Here is a 21,496-nt window from a genome sequence, read left to right on the forward strand (position 1 = left end):
CTGATGTGTGGTGAGTGGAGTGACATTACAACAAAGTGCTTACCTGTGCTCCCTGGGTAAGTTGGGTGAGCTGTGCTAAAGTGAGTTTGACTTGGCCCTGCTGTGGTCTGGGACCTGGGGGTGTCTGTGGGGTGGGAGTGGTCATGGGTGTGGTCACAACCTGCTGGCTGCCAACATTCTGCAGGGAGCTGGGGCTGGACATGGCAGTAGACACCGGCTGCCCACGGATGATCTGCGTCACTACTTGCTGTGTCTGACCTACAGGGGACACAAAAATGCGGCAATTAACAGTTTTAGCGTTGTCATGTTCTGACACAGGGTGAAGACTAACACTATTCAACATTAACGGTTCAGAATGAACTGTTCTTTAATCTCAAATATATAAAAATGATCAACAGCTCTAACTCTGTTGAGGACACCGTTATATATTTTTATTACCCAGACTTGCAACTTGACTGTTTTGTGCCAATCCTGAGAGGGGTCCTGCTGTAATACCCTTGAGTTGTATACATGGGAGAAACAGTATATGTTGCTTTGGAAAAAGCCAACAACTGGTGTGGGGTTGTAATAGAGTGGAACCTACTGGTTTGGAGGATACCTTGTTGCACCACCAGTGGAGCTCTCAGGATTGTCTTGCCCAGTGCTCCAGCCTGCTGCAGGGGTGTACGAATCACTGTCATTCCAGGTCGGATCTGAGCTCCCGTTGTGATTACCTGGGCCAACAAAAGAAAGAGTAATGACTGTAAGCATCAGGTTTTCATAACAAAAACACAAATCCAAAATATTAGCTGATGTTATAAGCAATGCCAGCCAACCAACCAACATCCACAACCGCTTGTCCCGAGCGGGGTCACGACGAGCCGGAGCCTATCCCGGCAACATAGGGCGCAAGGCCGAAGGGGGAGGGGGGACACACCGGACAGGACGACAGTCCGCCGCAAGGCACCCCAAGCAGGGCTCGAACACCAGACCTGCCACACAGCAGGCACTGGCCAAACCCGCTGTGCCACCGCACCCAGCCATAAGCAATACTATGGTCTGAAATATGAAGGCTGGTACATGGCACTTTTGCTGCAGATATGAGGATATCAAAGCTCTCCAGGTGGATGACATGCACCAGTACCTGCTGTGAAGGAGGAGAACCCCCTGGTGTGTTGGGACGAATGTTGATAGTGGCAGTCCGGGGCTGGAATGAAGTGAAGGTTTGTTGGTTGCCTGCTGTGCTGGAAGGAATGATGCCCAATACCTTCTGTGGTACTTGCACTACACCTGTAGAAAGAAACAATACATGACTTAAAAAGGAACTTCAACTATACTAATTCTCTAGCGCCAAAATTCACATTGTGAAGTTGTCATTTCTTTAACTTTCTGTGGATTGTAACAAACCTACACAGCCAGCTGCGAAATGTAATTTACCATGACATTACTTGTGGTCTAAACTTTCAGGTTTAAGAAGCCTTTAAAGTTGTGGGTATAGTATGCACGAAAAGCATTAAAAAGAATCTCAGCTAAGACCCCCAACTTATTCCCAACATGTCAAAATTCCCATAAATTATATATAGATGAATTGTATTCATGCCTTTAACTTTTTCAGACACAGTGAGGTTTTCAATTTTTCACCATTTTGGCTCAACTTCAGAAACTGTCACGTGGACAGACATGAGAATATTTCCCCTTCCAGGTCTCAGATCATTGCCATTTTCCCTTAGCAGTTTGAATTCATCACAACTGATCATGTAAAGATATACATCAAGAAACGAGGCTTCAAAGGAGAGAAATTAACTACACACCAAGCTGAGGTTGCGAGGCTGGCATGGCATCAAACGGCATGTTCTTAAGGAAGTTGTTTGTAGAGTTTGCTAAGATTGACTCACTTCTTAGTTTAAAAAAAAGCTATATAGCAAGGTACCTGTCGAAGCAGCCAGAACCCAGGAAAAACTTTTCATACTCACATCCTTTACCATTTCCAAAACAAACAACTTAAAACAGTTGATGCTAGACAAATATACCGCCTGTTAAAGCCTTCTTTCTAGCAAAACATGGGTGTCAATAAACTAGAGACGTTTTTTGTTTGCCGAGTAATTCAGCCTCTCCGGTGGATGCAAACATTTCTTCCTTCCATGTTATGGTTTATGGAATTAGGCTACCCTTCACTCCTTTCCTATTTCTTTGAAGGACACTCAAGCGGAGGGGGAGTGAGGGAGGGAAATAAAGGACAAACCATAAACAGCAGACACTAAGCCACTACCACTTCATGAATCCAAATTTTAGATTATCCACGTTTTCACGCACACTGCAATGACTTCACTTCCCATATTACTTATCTTCAAGCAGACTTCTGTAAGCCAAGGGAGAGCTCATTCAAAGCCTACAAAGATGTCATTGTACCACTAGACATAACCTGACTGAGGGAAGTCAACCCATCTTCCTGTTGAGAACTGGCTCAGATGTAGCCAGATTTTAAATTTTTTTTTTTACACGGGTAACTGCCAAGTGTCAAAGAATACACTCCTATACAGTTGGCAAATCTTGACTGTATGAATATTAGTCAATTAACTGCATGCTGCAATAAGCATTTAAGCTTGTGTTTGGAGTACTTGCACCAATGAAACATCAGAGAAATACTACTTGGTGACATCTCATCTAAGTACTCTCAGCAATTACCGTAACCATTTCCTGGAGGCAAAAACCTAATTGCAACAGCTACTCACGAAACACTGTTTCTAACATTTTGGACATGAGTATATGTTTAAAATGTCATGGTTCTAACAAGTGCGGGAAAGAGATAACACGGCTTCATAATGGGCCATTTCTGAGGTTAACCTTTCTCCACACAGCTATTGCCAGTATTTGACTGTGTGCTGAGAAGCACTGCCAAGTACTAACTGTCAAAGTTTGGCAATTTTGGAGCAGTACTGAGAAAAATAGGAAGAACTGGAAGAATGTCAAGAACGGCTGGATCCTTAAGTATATCACAAGCACACAACACTCACAAAACAACACATAAAATTGTAAAAGTTTAGAAAACTCATTTCCTAAGCACAGATTAATTCTAATCTTTGACTAAACAGTCAGTGGGGATTTCACTTAAATATCTTTTTGAGCCTAGTACTGTGCAAACAGCACTTTTGTCAAAAAAGTTGTTGGTTTCTATATCCGGAAAAGTTGCTGTTTTATGTAATTTCGGAATTCAGCTAAAGAATCTTATTTCAGGGTGGAAAAACTGGCTCAAATTCCAAGAATCTGAACATGCAACCATCAGATCACAAGTAGTAACAGGCAACACTGGTTTTCAATACTCAAAAGCATGTTGGTTCTATGGGCTGTTTGCCATTAGACCCTTAAGAAAAGGAATTAACCTGAACCGTTGATCTAAAAATCCAGCTTCAAAAATAGGTAAAATTACAGATTTATTTGAATAAGTAGCTGACTAGCACAGCAAAAATGCTCAGATCCTTTAACATAGTTACCTGATTGTCACTCCTTCCTAGTTACAAAATGCTGACCCCTGAGTGCAGCAAATACAGACTGAATATGCACTGTCTCACACAGGTCCAATGTCCCAGGAACCACAGAGGCTAGAGTGTGTCGTACAGAATCTTACTGCTAGTTCAGCTTGCACATTGAGATACCCTAACCCACAAAATCCTCCCACTTAAATCTTTTGTCTGGCACAAATCTACCTCCTTGTGTAGCCGGCACGTTCACTGTGACAATCTTGCTGTTGGCAGGGAGCGGCAGCTTGGCAGTGATCACTTTGCCAGCCATGGACACCGGGCTGCTGGTGATCTGGAAGGTTTGGCCAGATGTTGTGCTGCTGGTGGCTGCAGTGGAGATGGAGTTGGTGGAGGCTGGAAACACCCATTGTTTTTTATATCAACAGCACCATCCATACTAAAACCGGTAAACTTGCTACAGACTACAGAGTTTTCATAGGTGTAAAACAAGTAAATTTGTCCGTTCCCTTTTATCATAATTCAAAGCTAATTAATTTAATCGAAAGCCTGTTACTTTAATAATTCAAAAACAGCAAATAAACGAAAATAAAGCAGATACTTTTTAATCAAACTGCATCCATAAAATCAAGCGCTTGGTTACTCGAGTTGTATGCTGCTTTGCAGAAAAGCATCTTCAAAATTCATGAATGTAAATATAAGACACTTCATTGTTCCTTGGGACTCAAAGTGAATTGCACCCACCTGAGCTGCTCTGGCCCTGTTTGACCCATGAGGCAAACGTTTGCTGGAAGTTCTTGTTCTGCTGGAATGTCACTGTGGGGGAGCCCATCTTTGTAGTAAGCACTACTTTAGTTGCTCCAGGGGTGATCTGGCCTGTCAAGGAGCCTACCATTAGCTTCTGCGGGGTGCTGGCAGGTGTAGCAGCGTTACTGGTTGGTGTGGATGTGATGGCTGTGCCAATGCCCAGCTTCTGCTGATCCAGGCGTTTCTGTAACACATCACTGAAACACTTAGGCTTAAGGAGCTAATATAGAGACAGAACACAAAACAAGAAAAGTAAGACTTGTACGGCAAATAAGACTAAAACGCCTCTCGTTTTACGGCTTTTCATTCATTTAGTGGCATTTATTCTCTCCGTTTGGTATTCTTTTGTGTGGTTTTACCTTTAATCTTAAACCAAAGGATGTTGTACCAGATTTATTACTGTGAATTTAAACCACAGTTCCCCCCCCCAGTGTTTTGAAAAAGATAACACAAAGGAATTTTGTGAGGGAACAGAAATTTAGAAAGTTTTCAAAGGCAACACTGGGCAGTCTTTGAAACATAAAATTAGCGCCCTGAAAGAATTTACCCCATGAGTTCCATGTGAAGTGCTCAAGTTTCTATACTGTGGCTAAAAGCTGGATCCACACTGAAATCCCACAGTTCCACACCGCGTGTTCTCATAAGCCCTAGCCCCCTGTGATGAGTGACTGGAGGAGGCCACTTTCCAACACTACACAAAGGTGGCAATAGTCCTTGTCCTCCCACTTGGCAGATGGGAAACTGGACTTCACTGTGCTCCTCTTCATACTAACCTTTGCCTGCTCTGCAGCCTGCGCCTTCTCCTTTTCAACCCTGCAAGCACAAAAAAAAAAAAAAAAAAAAAAAAGCACCGTTAGCATGTCAACAGACTGCTTCAACATTCCACAGATCACACTGATGTCTAAGAAAAGGCTTGTTTTAGTTCTGAAGTTCTAGGAGACTGATCTGGCGTTCTGCTACAAGGTAAAATGTATTTACCCAGTACATGTACAGACTAAAGAATATAATCGTTTATACACACAAACACACACACGCACGCATCTACAACTGCTCGTCCCAAGCGGGGTCGCAGCGAGCCGGAGCCTAACCTGGCAACAACAGAGCACAAAGGCTGAAGGGGGAAGGGACATGCCCCGGACGGGATGCCAGTCGGCCACAAGGCACCCCAAGCAGGACTCGAACCTCAGACCCACCACAGAGCAGGCCCCAGCCAAACCCACTGCACCATGCCCCCTATACTAGTTAATATGCATCTCCAAAAAAACCTAGGAAGGTGACTACAAATCGGCAATATTCTGGTAAAGTTTCACATACCTGCAGCTATGTTTATTTCTCCTAAGGTAATGCACAAAGTATTTTCTATGAGATGTACGTCACTTTGGAGAAAAGCATCTACTAAATGAATAAATGTAAGAATATTATTAGCAAACTCAATTAAAGGCAGTTCATGAAGTGGTAAACCATGATGGGTGGAGTTGTTCACTGGGTGACCTCTTTTCTTAAGTGCTCTCTGTCCATTTCACGATGTCATGCAAGTAGCAAGACGACACGCCTCACCTCTCAGAGAAAGCCCTGATTTCCCACAGTTCAAGCTCCTCCTCCGGTACCCATGTCTCGATCACCACTGGCCCTGTCTGCTTTGGCGTCTCTGGTTTCTTGGGTCTCAGGGCACTGGACCTCAGGCCTTTTCTCTGGGGTGTGGGCATTTCTTAATGGAGGATGAGAGATATTTCAGCCTGACACCACACGTGTACGTATCTACCTAAGCTGACAACACATCTAAGAATAGCTGAGCTTGGAGACTATTCTAAAAGGTCTCAAATTTACTATTTAAAAATGTGATTTTAACTAATTTCCATTAGATTTCAGGATCCAATAGGGCATTTGTCATAGCATACCTCTTCAGCAAAGCAAAAGCCTACCTTTAGGTGTTTCTGGAACACCGATGGGGCAAGTGATCTTCCTAATACAGTACTCAGATCTAATTCCATATGGTCCTACGTCTCTGCGTTTGATGATCTCTGTTGTAGTTATCTCAGTCTCTGAAGTTTCTACAACAAAGAGCATTGACAAACCATTACCACGATTAAAATTACAAAATTCCAAATACAGTTATACACACACAATTTAATTATACATCAGTAATCATAACCGCAACATCAATTGTATACTGAATCTCGTGTAGGTAAATTTATCAACCATGTATTTACGAAAACTGCATCGATTTAAATTATAGAAACATTTATTAAATATCTGCGTGCATAAGTGTTTCTGAAATAGGCAACAGATAAAATTAGAGGTAACAAACTTTATGGTGGATACTGAATGCCAAAAAAAATATATTTACATTTATTAATTTAATTGACATCTTTTTTCCCAAGACAACCTGCAATGTTAAGTTACTTTTGATTCACCCATTAATACAGATGTGTAATTTTACTGGAGATATTTTGGAATTAGTACTTTACTCAAAGGTACTACAGCAGTAGGTATGGCACTCCTAACTATTAATGGTCTCATTGTTTTATACACAGATGAAGGTGAAAGTGCTGAAAAGCATTTGTGTAAAATATTAACATATTCACAAAATTTTGAAAAACAATTGGGTAACAAAAATGTTAAGTACAAAGAGTGCAGGGGTTGGGGGTGGTGCAGTAGGTTGAGTCGGGTCCTGCTCTCCGGTGGGTCTGGGGTTCGAGCCCTGCTTGGGGTACCTTGGGATGGACTGGCGTCCCGTCCTGGATGCGTCCCCTCCCCCTCCAGCCTTATGCCGTGTTGCCAGGTTAGGTTCCGGCTCTCCGCGACCCCACTTGGGACAAGCGGTTTCAGCCAGTGTGTATGTGTGTGTGTACACGTACAAAAAGAGTGCAGTCCTACTTGCTTTACTTTCTCTGAGAACAAGCAGTAAAGTGTCAATGCAGGGACAAAGACTGGGCTGGCCCATAGTTACCTGTGCGGGTAGTCCCGCCTGCAGATGAGGGCTTCACTGCCATATCGTCCCACCTGAGACAGGCCCACAGCAGCCGGAGCATCAGGCTCACACCTGCTAAGGACTTCACTGTCTGGAGTCGGTACCTACAAGCACGATCCACACACATCAGCACGAGCCCACCCGTAAAATTGTCATTCACCATTTTGCGTTTAATGCCTGAATATGTGTAAATGTCTGCAACTAAGCCCGTGCAGGACTGGAAGTCAGTCAGGAACCTGGCCCGGCTTCATGCAACATCATTTGACTACTTTAAAAAGCTGGGCACATGTCTGGAAACACAAACAATGAAGAACTAATGTTTTTTCTCCCCCCTTTTTTAGTATAAACTTAAGCTGAAAAACATCCTCTGTAGCACTCTAGTTTCAGCATCTCAGACAATTTAGTCAACTAGTCAAATTCAAGAAAGCACTACAAACAAAAAAAAACGAAGCAAAGCTCAAGAAAAGTCAAACAAACACCTAATTTAGCCAAAAACAATAAAATAACCATAAATAAAGGTAAAAAAAATAAGTTTGCTTACCTCCATGTAATGCCAAATGTTGGTCGAGGGGAAGGGTAGGGCCAGATGTCCAGGGCTGGCTTGGCACTATAGCTGAAAACGGGCACTTCCTGGATGGCTCCTCGTCTCGCCAACTTCTTCAGGTCATCATTGGGAAGAACAAATATGCTCTTTTTACTGCTCTTGGTGACAAATTTGCGATAAGATGGGAGGGCAGTGCCTGACCGTGTCTTCTTGGTACGGGAAAATTTAAGAAGTTTGACCTTATCCCTGGTGGAGTATTCGTTACTGATAGTCATGGTGCTGACAGAGGAGCCGGCAGGGCCAGAGGCTGAATCGGTCAGTGTGGTGGCCACTGTGGTCTTGCTCTCCTCGGTCACAGACATGACATTTGTCTGGCCAGCCTGTGCAGGTGAGCTTACTTTGGTCACTGTGGTTTTGGTCATGGTGGTGAGGGTGGATATCGTGGAGTTTTCTGCTTTAGACACAACTGTGGGATTGCTGTTATGCGTGCTGGAGATTTCAGCAATCTGCACAGTCTTAGACTCGGTGGACACAGTGGTGGTAGTCGTGGTGGTCACCTCTGTGATGACGGTCTTGATAGCGTCTGCTTTCGCTTCTGATGAGCCTCCGCTATTGTCTTCTGCAAAGTCGCTGCTAAGGCTGGACTCCTCTGCAGATGGAACTGGGGAGGGGACCATTTTCTTGGGCATGGTGGCCTCTGCCTCAGCACTGTTATGCTCATCTGGTCTCTGTAATTCTCCTGAGGTGATACAACCCAACACAGAAGGAGGCGACATCACGGTGGAATCAACAGTCTCAACACTATTGTCTAGTCTAGGCACCTTTGGAGGGGGAAGATGGTCAGAACTTTCCACACCGAGTTTTTCTCTATCAATCACCACAGATGGGCTAGATGGCAGAGATGTTAGCGCAGTGTAATCCTCCTTCCCCTTCTGTCCCTCTGAGGCAAAACTGCCATTCAGAAAAGGCTTCAGTGAATCCTTCAATGGCAGAACTTTGAGGTCTCCTTCACTACTGATCTTAGTGAGGTTGTTCACTTTCACCTCAACATTGTTGGTCAACTTTGAGCGAGCTTCATCTTGGCAATGCAAGTTAAGACTATTTTCTGTGGTATCCTTTCCATTCATATGAGTTGGTGGAAAAAATATTTTTTTTTCTTCAGCAGTCTTGTCATTCTGGTTATCATCATCACACGAGCGCTCTGTATTGATCTTTTCATCCAAATCACAACCTTCACGACTTTCACTTACTTTTGGTTCTGAACTTCTGTCTAGAGGGCCAGCTTTGTCTGCCTCTTCAGGCCCGTACAGCTCTGACTGATGAAGATCTCTCATTACTCCCGTTTTTTCATTTAGAGAGTTTGAATTCTGTTTATTCATGTCCAGCACAACTGAGTGTTTCACCTCCTGGGAGTCACTGTTTTGGGGGGCAACTGGGACTGAGGAAGGTTCTGACAATTTGGACAGCGCGACACTGTTCCCGAGATTTAGCTGTTTACTACTATCATGGCTGGAAAAGATAGCCGTGGTGCTTTCAGGTTTGGTTACTGGGTACTCCTTGTCTTCAGTGCCCTCGTGCGTGGCCTGTACACTGATGGTGTGGTCTTTGCATGTTGAGTCCAATGTTACATTGTGATCATTGGTCTCCTGTCCACACTGGAACTTGTTTACGAGCTGCTTCGGCTCAAGGCGAACTCCATGTGTCACATCGCTGATTGTGGAATGCTGGTTGCTGCCCTGCTTTAGAACAGGTTCCACAGACACTTCTTCCTTTTCCCAGGAACTTTTGATTTCTAATCTGGAGTTTGCAACGAGTTGCAATCCGCTTCCTTCGGGCCCCTTGGGCAGAGCATTCGAGGGAGCATAGACATCCTTGGGCTTCGAAAGGTCAAATTTCTCCTGATCTTTGTCTACCATGATACCCTGAGGAACTGCAGCAATGGCTATTGCAGATTTGCCCTCAATTTTTACCTTCAGAGCAGGATAGTGGGTAGCAACACCCTTTCCAGTCGACTTGGAGAGGGATGACTGCTTCAGTCGCTCCAGCCTCTGTTTCTCCTCCAGAGCAAACTGTTTAACTCGGCGCTCCAGTAGCCCATCCAGCTTGGAGGCCTTCACCTTCTTCTTGTACACTGTACGCAGTAGGAAGCCCTCACTAACGTTTACAACATCATAATAGAAGGGTCTCTCCACAGACTCTACCTGCACCTCGTTCTTTGCTACAAATCCTCCTTTGGGCTCCTTCATCTTGTGTTCCAAGGTTACAGGCTCGGAGTTTTCAGTTTTCCCTTAAAAAAAAAAAAAGAGTAATGAAATCATTAAACCATAAAGACATCTAGACTAATTCAAATCTAGCATCCAAAAGCTACTAGTACACATGCTTAAGTGGAATAACTACCTTTTTCTTCACTGTGCCCTGAGTCTGATAGAATGGGTTCCGTGATCATTTTTTCAATCCCCTCTTCCTTATTAGTCTCCACTGGCTTGATGTCCATGTCCTTTGTCTTATTCTCCATCATCACTGCCACTTTTTCTTCTCCCACATCCCTAGTCCTCCCCTCTTGCTCTGTTCTTTCATTTGCTGGTGAAATAGTCTTACAAGGTTCACCTATAAGATCCTGTATTTTCTCTTTTAAAGACTTAGACAACTCTCCCACACTTTGTTTTTCCTGAGTTTCCATATTTTTTTTTTCAGTGCTTTTCTTTTTGTCCATGTTCAAAGGTGAAGTTTTCTTGCCATATTTAGCAGCTGATGCAAAAAAAAAAAAAAAAAAAAATTTTTTTAAATTATATTCAACAAAGGTCATTAACATACAAGTAATCAATAAACAAGCGTTACCTTCCAAGTCTTTCCGGTAGTTGACATTTGTGTTTCCTGGCAGTCTGGGAACAAAGCGCTGGATATGGGTTTTACCGACCCAGCTCCAGCCACCATAACCAGTCACCCTGTACTCCTCACCTTTCTGTTTCCATACCTTAAGAGAAGGAAACAAATGAGGGGAAAAAGACATACTACACAGCTCAATGTATTAGCCAATAGTTAAACTCTTTTGGAGAACCTTACAAAAAAGGTCAGACTATTTCGGGTAATGCAATAAAAACAACCAAACAATCCATAGGGGGATTCATGAGATTCATGCAGAGAGACCATTTGAAAAGGACCTCACCTGTCAACAGCAGTAATTAAACTGGCAAGAGGCCTACCTGGTGTTTGATGGGAATGGGGTACTTCACCCAGGTGGCTTGTTGCATGGTCTCCTCCTCCTCTAGCTTTCGCTCCCTCTTTTTCACCTTTTCTTTCTCCTCCCGCTCAATGGAGGTCATTCGATGTAACCTGAAAAGGTAAGAGCAAGGAAAAAAGAAATCAAGGAGATGCCGCAAAGACTGTTCAGGAACGGGTAACTGGAAAAAAAAAGAAAAACCAGATCAAACAGGCAAAGTACCGCCTCTGCTTTTCTTGGCTGGCCTCCATAGATAACAAACCCCAGGCCCTTCGTGCAACTAGGGGAGTGGCTGGGGACTGCCATGCACGTGCTGCCTGGACTGGCTCAGCCCAGGAAGCCTCTGCATACCCTCCCCACTCACTTTCTCTCTCTCACACACACACACACACACACACACACAACCTTTAAAAGTAGTGGAAACTCAGGGTAAGGTGCCAGGAACAGGTAGTGGTCAAGCACAAATGTTTTCTTAGACACAATATTGCATTTGATCTGCTGTGGATCACCTCCCAATAAAGCCAGAAATGTAAACATCCTCTGTACCACATAATGAAGAGAGAAGTTGTTTGCATCTGTGAGCAGTTTTCATGTAGGACTACACAGCTACCGAAAATACACCATGGATACAGAGATATGAAACATTAACAGTACTTGTAAAAGCAGTAACAATAATAAGTATTTAGTTACTGAGCCAAGGATGGCTTTCTCCAAAACAGTTTACTGTGAACTCGTTCAGCTGATTTTTTTTTTTTTTTTTGATTGGCGTACCTTCCACAACTCAAACTAGTAACCTCCACAGGATAATAACCCTAATCTTCCAAGCTAGTTGAAATACAATGCTCATTCAAGAACAGTCTTCACTTGCCTTGTGTGTCCAAGAGAATCTTTCCACACAGGTAGCATGGCAACAGGCTTGATAGCACACTCCAGGATGGCTAAGGCCAGGGCAAACTCCCGTGCTTTGCTGCACATCTGAACAGCTTTGATCCAGTTTGACCTGTCAGAAATACAACATTTAATGCAGTCAACACAAACTGTTTCACAGTGCTCTCAGAAAAGATCCCTCTAGATTTACAGCTGATTGCATTACATATGACACTAGAAGTTTTCATATAAAATATTAGATCTTTAACATGAGACCTCATACAAGCAAGTTTGAGACAGCCGATGCTTAAATTTAAATGTGGTTTATCATACATGTCATCAGAGACACTACATGGGGAGGAGGAATGTACCTGTGAGAGGCCCAGTTGGGGTGAAGAAAGGGTGCAGGAATGTTGTTCTCCAGCTGGATGATGGTGAGCCTTAGTGTGGAGATGGTGAGGACCTTGGAGCCATGAACAGAGCCATTCCACTTGAAGTCACCCGCGGGTGTCATGCAGAACTTGTGGGAGAGGTGTCGGCGCTTGTCATGGTCCTCGCGATGCTGGTGCTTGTTGAGTGCCAGTGTGTTGGTGCTGTATTGGTTGTGGAAGACACGGTACTTGCCCTCCTGTCCCAGCTTGAAGTAGTTGCTGAGGTTTCCCTTCATTACCACCTCCTTCTTGGTACTCAAGCGAGAAATGTCTCCCTGATTATTCACCACAAGAACCTAGGAGGAAGTTTCAAGGTGGTCAACTTCAGTGACAAACAGTTTAAGTGTGGCTTTTTTCCTTGAAGCAACAAAGTCTCAAAACATATTCTTCTATGAAAGGAACAGAGTTTGTGGAAGCCAGTTCTTCTACAGAGCACGGGGCAATAAAAATCACAGGGCTGCTTAAAAAAAAACTGGTGAACAGGCAGCGATAAAGGGCAGAAACTGACCTCCTTGCCCTCTTTGAAACCCTTGTTAGCCTCATGTGCTGCAGCGGCCACTTGCTGGCTCTTCAACTGGCTCAATTTGCTGTCAGGATTGCGCAAGCGCGTCACCATGCGTGTGGCTGCCGATGCCCCTCGAGGTGTGCCCACGGTCTCACTGCTTGCCTTCTCCTTACCATCACCTGCTCCAAGTGGAACAATGTTTAATATTCCTTTTAACCCCAGTACAGCCCTGGACAAATGGGGGACTAGAACATACTTGCTTAACTGGAATATTGAGCAGCAGACATTTCTGATATACTACTTATACAGCTATCAGTTACACACAAACATCTACATACCTTGATATTCTTCCTGAATGAGGTACATAGCTCAATGGTACAATTCTAAATATAAGATGACTAAAGGATCAAAGTTAAGTAAAACAGCTTGAATAAATCAATATAGGTCCACAAAATCCCAGAAGAGGAGAGAATAAAAACATGTTGTATTTGACTCAGTGGCAGAACCAAGGAAGTAAGAAGAGACCCCGAGCCACACCTGCATCATCATGGCTAGTGATGGAAGACTTCTCTGCCGTTTCAATTTCCTCTGGGCCCTTGAGGGCCTCTGAGGAAGATGTCTGGTTGCTGCTGTTCTCCTCACCAGCCTGTACTGGTTGGCCGAAAGTAGGAGGACCACCTTCGCTGTGGGACCCCGCATCTGAGATCTTGCCTACAGAGCATTAGCACAGAGAAAAACACACAACTTAACCCCGATTATGCTGATTCTTTGAGGGAACAGCACATTTTAAGAGTGTAAAAAGGCACTGAGAAACCAGAGACACCCTGAAATGGACCGCAGGAGCACACAGGAAAGAATACTGCAAAAAACAATGATCTTTGCATATAAACAGAGGTTGAGTTTGATGAACAGAGGCAATATTTCCATTGTCACGCACTAAAAGCTCAAGTGCAAAGTGTGATAATAGCTCCCTCTAGTGCACAAGTGAGGTTGACACACCCTCTTGCAGATTCACGCAAGCCCCTCACAAGTGAAACAGACTAACAGCGTTAGGACAGAATACACAGAAGGCATAACACGGCTCCAGTTTGTACTTCAGCAAGCCAGGCAAGCAGAAAAGCCACGACGACAAGCGCCTGAGAGAGCAGGAACAGACGTAAAACCATGTAACATTACTCCTCTCATTCCTCAACCTCGCACTGAAAATGCGAAGTGTTAAAAGGCTATTAGATCTGTGCGTAGCACTCTTATGAATAGATAGCCCAAGTTCTGTAGACCATTCAACGGAAAAGAAAGCCCCAATTGTGAGGACAAGCTCCCTCGGTCTGAAGAGGAGCACTTGGCACCTGTCTGGGTCTGATTCAATCTGCCAGTTTTGATAGAGGTCTGGATCAAATAGTAACCACAACCAGAGAGCACTACAACAAATGAAGGAACAATGTTCATAACATGCATTCAAAAGAAATGTTCAACAATTAACAAAATCCTTCGTCCATGCAATTCAAACTCATTTACCATGACAAAGCAAAGGCATAAAATGCGCAAGGCACACAAGAACGAGCAGGAAAAAAGCAATTTCAAAAAAATTGAGAAATAATTTGAATACAAAAAAGGGATGCCCAAAGTCAGTCTTGTTTAGACTGGTTTGAAATGATCATTTCTGTCTCTTCTTCCTCAGACAAACAGATGGAGGCAGGAACTAATGGGACTGGCTGCAGACTACTGCGTGTACAGGCAGGATGCGCGACATCTGAAGTTGGAATGGATTAAATTTGTACCAAATCAGACACGAACTGAGAACATAGCGAATGAATCCCTCTCGGGGCAGAAAAGCCACTTGCGCAGCTATAAATTACGCATCCAGCCCAGTGCCACAGAAAAAAAGCTGGCAGTAGGAACTGAAGCCGCAGTAGAGGAGTGTCCTCAGGCTGCATGTCAATGAGGTGGGGAAGGAGACAGGTTACACGATTTCATGTGATAATCCTATTATTCCTGCTGGTACACTAATAATAACATAAGACTGGACTGCATGTGCACATGTGCATGCTTAAGCGTAGGTGTGTTTTTTTTTTTTCCTTTAAACGGGATGGGAAGCGAACATTAATGCTGATGAGCATTTGAGAAACACACAAACAGAAGCCATATTCTATGGGTTGGTCCTTATCCCAGCACAGCTCCCCGTGAGAAATGTGACAGGCGAGCTTGATGTGAGCAGACTGCGATGTAGAAGCACAGAGGCAACGCAACAGTGCTGTCCGCAAGACGGCACGGCGGCAGAGGAGACCCGGTCCTCCGTACCTGCCGGCTCCTGTATGGCCTTGCAACTGGCCCACCCCTCCTCACCGGAATCGGCAGGTGCCGGGGAGCAGACCCGGGCCCCTCCGGCAGGGTTTGGTCGCTCGGTCAAAGGGGGACCGCTGTCCGAGGCTGGCGACTCACGCTTCAGCCCTACTGAGCTGTTGCTTTCCTCTCCAGCAGGGTGCGCCTCTGCTACGGTGGAATGCACAATAAAAACTCCCGTTTGTTTAGCTTTTTGGCGGCCGCAAAAAGTAATATTTGAAATATAAAATTCATTCTAATAATGAGGAAAACTGAAAACCACCACAGTCTCAAAAATACTGAGCTTGACCTATTCAGCAACTGCATACCTAGATCACTATTTATTTATTTATTGTGCTCCGACAGCTCATGCCACCTTTTTTTTTTTTTTTTGTTTTACTGTCTCTAGTGTTTCAGTATAAATTGTATGTCCGGTATAGTTCTTTGTTCTGTATAATATATGTAAATCTCTTGGCCGGCGCTACAGAGCACTGAGCACCAGAACAACCAGGCACAAGAAAAGTTTCTTTTCTCAGGCCATCTACCTCATGAACAGTTAAATGCCCCCACTGGGCAATAAACATGTGCAATACACACTATTTATACTTATAAATATTTAACAGACCATACCTCTTATTTACATTCCCTTACATTTGTATATAACAATACCTGTACTTACATACAATGTCTAGTGTCTATTTTGTATATATTTTTATTTTTTATTCACTTATTCTATTTTTTATTATCTGTGTCTTGTCGCTGTCATTCTGTCTGCGCCGTGGAAGTTTTTGTCACCAAGACAAATTCCTTGTATGTGTAAACATGTTTGGGAATACAGCTCCTTCTGATCTTATCTTAATATTATTTATATTGTGTGTGTAAATTGTATACTATGTGTACTCTCACCAGACTCTGGCCTGTGCACTACACTGTCCTGTACTTGTACTGTCTTGCACTATATGTGCTATGTGGCACAAAGGTCCAAGAGAAACAAGATTTTGGTCCCCTGTATGTGTAACCCACCAATAGTGGAACGACAAAGTAGACTTTGACTATCAGACTGTCTGTTAGTTTGCTGCCCCAGTAATACTGTATACAAAAATGTTTTCATTAATATATACAAATGGTCTGAAGACCATAAAATCTTTCATTTCTTTGGATGATGAACTTGAAAGCTGCCCAATGAATACAATGTGTGTGAATCTATGAAATTTTGGATGGCTAGAATCTAGACATGAGCAAATTGTTCCCAAAAGAGAGCTGGACAACTGTGACTAAATCCAGTACACAATACGCATTGTGTCATAACTAACTTCAATATCATTTCTAAATATCATACCCATTTCCAAGTGAAAGTTAAAATGAAAGGTCATTTTCATGTCAGTATTTTGGCAGCCTGCTTCCCATCAACACGTGAAATGTGACTAAAAAGGAACTGTTTCAACACTGCAACAAGTAGTTTCCAAGGTAGACAGTGTGGGAATTCTAATTTTATTAAGATATTAAGTAGCTGAATCAATCATATCCAGCACTGCATGCATTCCAAGTAGCCATTCTGCAGTCATGTCTCTCAAGTTTGAGAAAATCCCATACAACAAATGTTTCCAGTTGCCAGTACAAGTATTCAGAAATGGTACTGGCCAAAGTACCGATACCAAAAAGTATTAGTGCATCCCTAGTGGTCCAACACACAGGAATTCCCTAGTATTGTGGTGTGTGACAGAAATCCTGTGTGAGAGCAAAGTCTTCTCATCTTACCAGCAACTGGGACCTCTTCTGTGATTGTCTGACCCTTGGAGGACTTCTGCTCAGTGTCCTGCTGCGGAGACTTGTCCATGGTGGATCCTTCCTCTGTCCTGTCGGGCTGCAGAGCAGCGCAGATCCCAGACTCCAGCCTCATTCTTTCAGCCTCCTCTGCTGCTTTTCGCTTCACCTCCTCCAGCTCAGCGTCCTGCTTGGCCTTCATGCGCTCCAAGATCTCCTCTGAGGAAGGCAAATTCCATGAGGATAGTTGTCTCCTGAGTTCAAACTCGACCATCAGCAGGTAGGGGAGTGCCCACTAGAGTTCAGGGGAAGCATAAGAGCTTCACCCTTCACAAAGTCGAGTTCCTCAAACTTTATGCAATTAAGTCAGTTTCAACTAATTTAATTTCACGTTCAACCTCAAATATCGGAAGAGAGGCTAAATTAAGAGGTGAATCAATATTAACCATCCAAGTCTGGAAAGGGACCGACACTACAGTTACTCCTCTGCAATCAAAAAAAAAAAAAAAAGACAACTCATTTGATATGTAAAGTGAGAAGGAACCAGAGTTAAAAACTAATTTAAAAACCACATGGAAAAAGTAAACCACCACAGGCAATGTATTGAGGAACCATACTGATTCCCAATAACAAACAAATGACAAGCTGCGGGAACTGCTGACAATTCAAAGATCCTAATTTAAATATACAGCACGTTTTAGAGAGGTGGAAACAAACTGGTAAAGCGAAAAGTATTAGAAGAACTCAAAGATCAGGACTGGTCAGCTCCCAACACTAGAGCTGACCCTCGCAAAACATCACCATCCTAAACGAGTAGTGATCACCTGTGGCTTTCCTCAGCCCCATCGCAGGGGTGTCAGTACTGCTGGGCAAAACATCTGTTGATCATTTATTAGCTGTGTATCCTTCTGCATTTCAACTTTTGCAGTCTTCTGGATCTTAGGCAACCCCCTTTGGAGCAGTGGTGTAAAGGTACATTAAGACGACTTTCACTCTATGACGTGCTAAATCAGGTTTGGTACTGACTGGGACTCTGAGGTGCAGCTCTGTGACAATTGCCACATGCTAGATTTATTACACGGGAACTAAGCATGGTATGAGAAACCCGGATAGTCCACAATGTGTGATAACTGAGCCGGTGCTGTGGCTCTGTGAAACTGCCATTGAGCAAGACCTGTCTCAGGTCCTCATGGCCCTGAACTTCATGAAAGGAATTTTTTTAAAAAAAGACCAAGAGAGCAAATTTCACCTCAACCTGTGATATGCATCCCCAAATGTATCCTTTCAAAACACTGCAAAAACAAATGGTCTGAAAATCTGTATGAGATATGAAGTCAGTCAGAACACACTGGGGAATGTAAAAAAAAAAAAAAATCGGTCTGCAACATCACACCTCTGCAGATCAACCATGCATCCTTCTGTTTTGAAGTGTGTATTTCTGATTTACTCAGGTATACCCTAGGACATTCACTGAATACATACTACCATGCCACAGGGGACAGCATCCCAGCCTGTTCTAGTTCACCAATCCAGCTTCCGAGCAGCTCACGGACCTTTTCGCTCTCTGCAAGTCAGCTTTTAACAGTACAACCACAGGGCACATTGTTTAATAATCTTCACAACATAACAAATTGCATGATGGCTTCACCTTGAAATTGAATCCCCCCAACAGCTACTGGGCAACCCCAAGACAAATGAGTACATGAGAAATCTAATCGTGTGTTGTGTGTGTTTCTGTGTGCATGTGCGAGAGAGAATGCAAGTGTAGGCGGTAGGGCTAAGGTGACTCACAATAAAGCCTCTTTTTTAAAAAAAAAAAAAAAAAAAACCCAATCCAGCTTCCCCTTTTGCCTGCTGCTAACACCCACGCTGAGTGGCAGGAAAGGCTTTTTTGCTGTTTTGCCCTCTTTTGCCTAATTTAGTTATTACCCTCTATAGTTATGCTATTCTATGTCTCCTCCCATGAAGCAAGACATCCACATATATGCAGGACAGGTGAACACAGACCCACACCCCATGCAGACAGTTATCCACCTCTTCTCTGCACTCCACAGGGTAAACTTGTCAAAGAAATGGGCATGGCAGAAACTGCTATTCACTTGCTTTCACTAAGCGTTAAGAGTAGCAAGTAGACCAGAACATCAACCATCCCACCAAATTTGTGCCCCTTTCAGTAAAATCCTTGCCTCACACATCTAGCCACAGCACGCTAGGATCTTAGACACTGCCATGGGGTGAAAGAGACACCAACCTGACAAAACACCCAAAGAGCACCACTCATTACAGATGCCTCCATGGTTATGCAAACGACAAGCTGGACAGTACAGATGCTCCTCTCTCCTTGCGCAGATGATGCAGGACAGCCAAACAGAGGGCCATACAACACCAGTTATTTTTGGCCTGAATGAGCCCATAACCCTTCGTATTAGTTCTTCCTTTAGACTGGCAGTGCTCATGCTAGTCTGCCACTTCGAGATCCCCTTCGGAACTGCCCTCGCTTTACATTGTTACTGTTATTTAATTTGACAGCCACAAGTGAAGAATGACAGGCAACCCTGGAGTGTGGATTTTTGCGCTGTTGTCATTTCCTCCTGGACACAAGAGGCCTATGGGTGAGCTTTAGTTTCTGCCAGGGTGCTGATGTTTACCCCCACCGCTCTTCTGGGGACTGATTACTGTGCAGGAGCCACAGGCCCCATCTCAGCCTCTACAGGCCTAACAATGGAGCACCTCACAGGGAGCGCTCTTGGCTCAGCCATGGTGCAATGGCTGCCGCAGGCAGGGACAACTAAGACTGTGGGGCTTCACGCACGCAACAGCTAACCCACCCAACTGTAAACCACACCTAAGAGGCCTCCTGGATCATTACCAAGTAGAAGACGTGCAAAGCGCAGGTTGTAATGAGGATATGATCAGACACTACTGATGCAGGGTGAGCTGAGGAAGCCCTACAGTAAACTTGCTGAGTACATCTCACTGACAACTCAAGTCACATTTTAAGAAAGTACATAAACACTTCAACTAAACTAATACAAAAGACAGCTGGCAATTAACCAAGATGGTCTGTCCAGTTAATGGCAAGTTAAAGTTTCTTGAAACACATCGGAAGCAGAGGAATGACGTTGCTGCCCCTGGCACGTTGATTGAACACACACCACTGAGGTCAACGAAGTTCAGATATGCCAGTGAATAACGGGGAGGAGAAGGGGGGGGGGGGAAAAAAAAAAAAAGATGAGCAAGCAGTCGGTCGCAGCACCGCTGAAAAAGACGGGAGAAAAACTGAGCCATCCAATCCGTGACAGAAGGGTACAGAAGAGGAAAAATACATACTTCCTTTCAGTTTAACCACCGGCACACTGGCACGCTGTCACACAGACAGGTGAGAGAACACGCTGAACACATCACAGAACAAGGGAAAGAAAGAGAAAGAAAAAAGGGGTAGGAGAACGACCTTTTGAAGACAATCGGCAGTCGCAGCTACATCTGTTTCAGCAGCTGGTGGGAGATTTTTCTCACTGACAAAATGGCATATCTCATGTATCTCCTCCATGCATTTTGTGTGACGGCGGACGAGGAGCCGGGCAACTCCACTGCACGTCACAACATCCTCAACTAACACTTCAGCTGAGCAGTTTCTTATTGCTTTATTTCAACATAACCATTCCTTACTCTTCTTATTTCTTTTGTCAATGACTGAAAAAATGCCATTATGGACTAAATTCCCAAGAAAATCTGTGACTGAACCAGATGTTCCCTTCAATTGCCAACAATATATTTTCCTACAGCAGAACTATTTACTGCACTTAAAGCAGCAAGCGAATCCTGACCTACTGCCCTGTCCCTTTTTAAATCAGTGAATAATGAGGTGAAGGACTAAAACCCTAATATATTATTTCAAGCCAATTAAATTATGAATATAAAGACAATGCTATGCAAGTCCATCCGAGACTAAACACGATGCTACATGTTTCGCCCGCCTGGACTTTTTCCATGTACATAACACTCCTTACCATTGGCTGCTGTCAGGAAGCACTTGTTGTTGCCACAGGCCTTGCTGGTCAGCTCCTCGGTGATATCCATGTGGGCATGCACCTCCTCCCGAATCTCCTCCAGGGCCTCGTAGAGGTCTCTCTCCCAGTACTCCTTATCGAGGCAGTCGATCAGCTCAGCCAGCTGCACCTTTGTGCTGTAGTACCATATGGTCTTGTTCTCATGTTCACCGTCCTCCTCGCTGAAGGAAGCCCAGAGGAAGGTAAACTTAGGACAAGTGCACAAAGAAATTTGTATATGCACCCATGTGTATAAAACAAGACTTTTTTGCCTATGCAAGATGTGAACTTTTTTAGACATTTAACACTAAACTATGTTTTTAAATTAGAATTAGTCATTCTTTGCCTTCCGTTAACTTATTCATTATGAACTGAAAAGCGCTTGTCCGATTTACTAAATATTTATTGAAGAAAGATCTAATAACATGGTGAATAACATCGCTGGTCAGGCATCCTTAGATGAACTGCACAATTAGCAAGAAAACTGATTTATGAAGCATTTCATTACAGCATTAATCAGAGGGTGTCCTAAGAGCTGTACAACTGCCCTATTTTACATGCAGG

General features: G+C 43.8%; 1 protein-coding gene across 11 annotated transcripts in view; it reads right to left on the minus strand.

Moving 5' to 3' along the window:
* bptf (bromodomain PHD finger transcription factor) overlaps window positions 1-21,496 on the minus strand; it is a 44,236-nt gene that overhangs the window by 15,247 nt on the left and 7,493 nt on the right. For 5 of the 11 annotated variants that reach the window (XM_029246603.1, XM_029246597.1, XM_029246599.1 and 2 more), the window contains exons 3-22: window positions 20,894-21,114; window positions 16,878-17,102; window positions 15,099-15,290; window positions 13,338-13,511; window positions 12,804-12,979; window positions 12,236-12,591; window positions 11,866-11,997; window positions 10,981-11,110; window positions 10,616-10,751; window positions 10,175-10,525; window positions 7,775-10,064; window positions 7,213-7,337; window positions 6,185-6,313; window positions 5,820-5,970; window positions 5,036-5,075; window positions 4,200-4,446; window positions 3,684-3,851; window positions 1,124-1,269; window positions 584-713; window positions 44-258 (exon numbers count right to left, since the gene is read on the minus strand). In XM_029246603.1, coding sequence (XP_029102436.1) covers window positions 44-258; window positions 584-713; window positions 1,124-1,269; window positions 3,684-3,851; window positions 4,200-4,446; window positions 5,036-5,075; window positions 5,820-5,970; window positions 6,185-6,313; window positions 7,213-7,337; window positions 7,775-10,064; window positions 10,175-10,525; window positions 10,616-10,751; window positions 10,981-11,110; window positions 11,866-11,997; window positions 12,236-12,591; window positions 12,804-12,979; window positions 13,338-13,511; window positions 15,099-15,290; window positions 16,878-17,102; window positions 20,894-21,114 — 5,734 coding nt within the window. The remainder of the gene's footprint in view (window positions 1-43; window positions 259-583; window positions 714-1,123; window positions 1,270-3,683; window positions 3,852-4,199; window positions 4,447-5,035; window positions 5,076-5,819; window positions 5,971-6,184; window positions 6,314-7,212; window positions 7,338-7,774; window positions 10,065-10,174; window positions 10,526-10,615; window positions 10,752-10,980; window positions 11,111-11,865; window positions 11,998-12,235; window positions 12,592-12,803; window positions 12,980-13,337; window positions 13,512-15,098; window positions 15,291-16,877; window positions 17,103-20,893; window positions 21,115-21,496) is intronic. The other 6 variants (XM_029246607.1, XM_029246600.1, XM_029246605.1 and 3 more) reach the window with 5 other exon arrangements.

This window comes from Scleropages formosus, chromosome 20 (assembly GCF_900964775.1).
Source record: "Scleropages formosus chromosome 20, fSclFor1.1, whole genome shotgun sequence".
NCBI lineage: Eukaryota > Metazoa > Chordata > Actinopteri > Osteoglossiformes > Osteoglossidae > Scleropages > Scleropages formosus.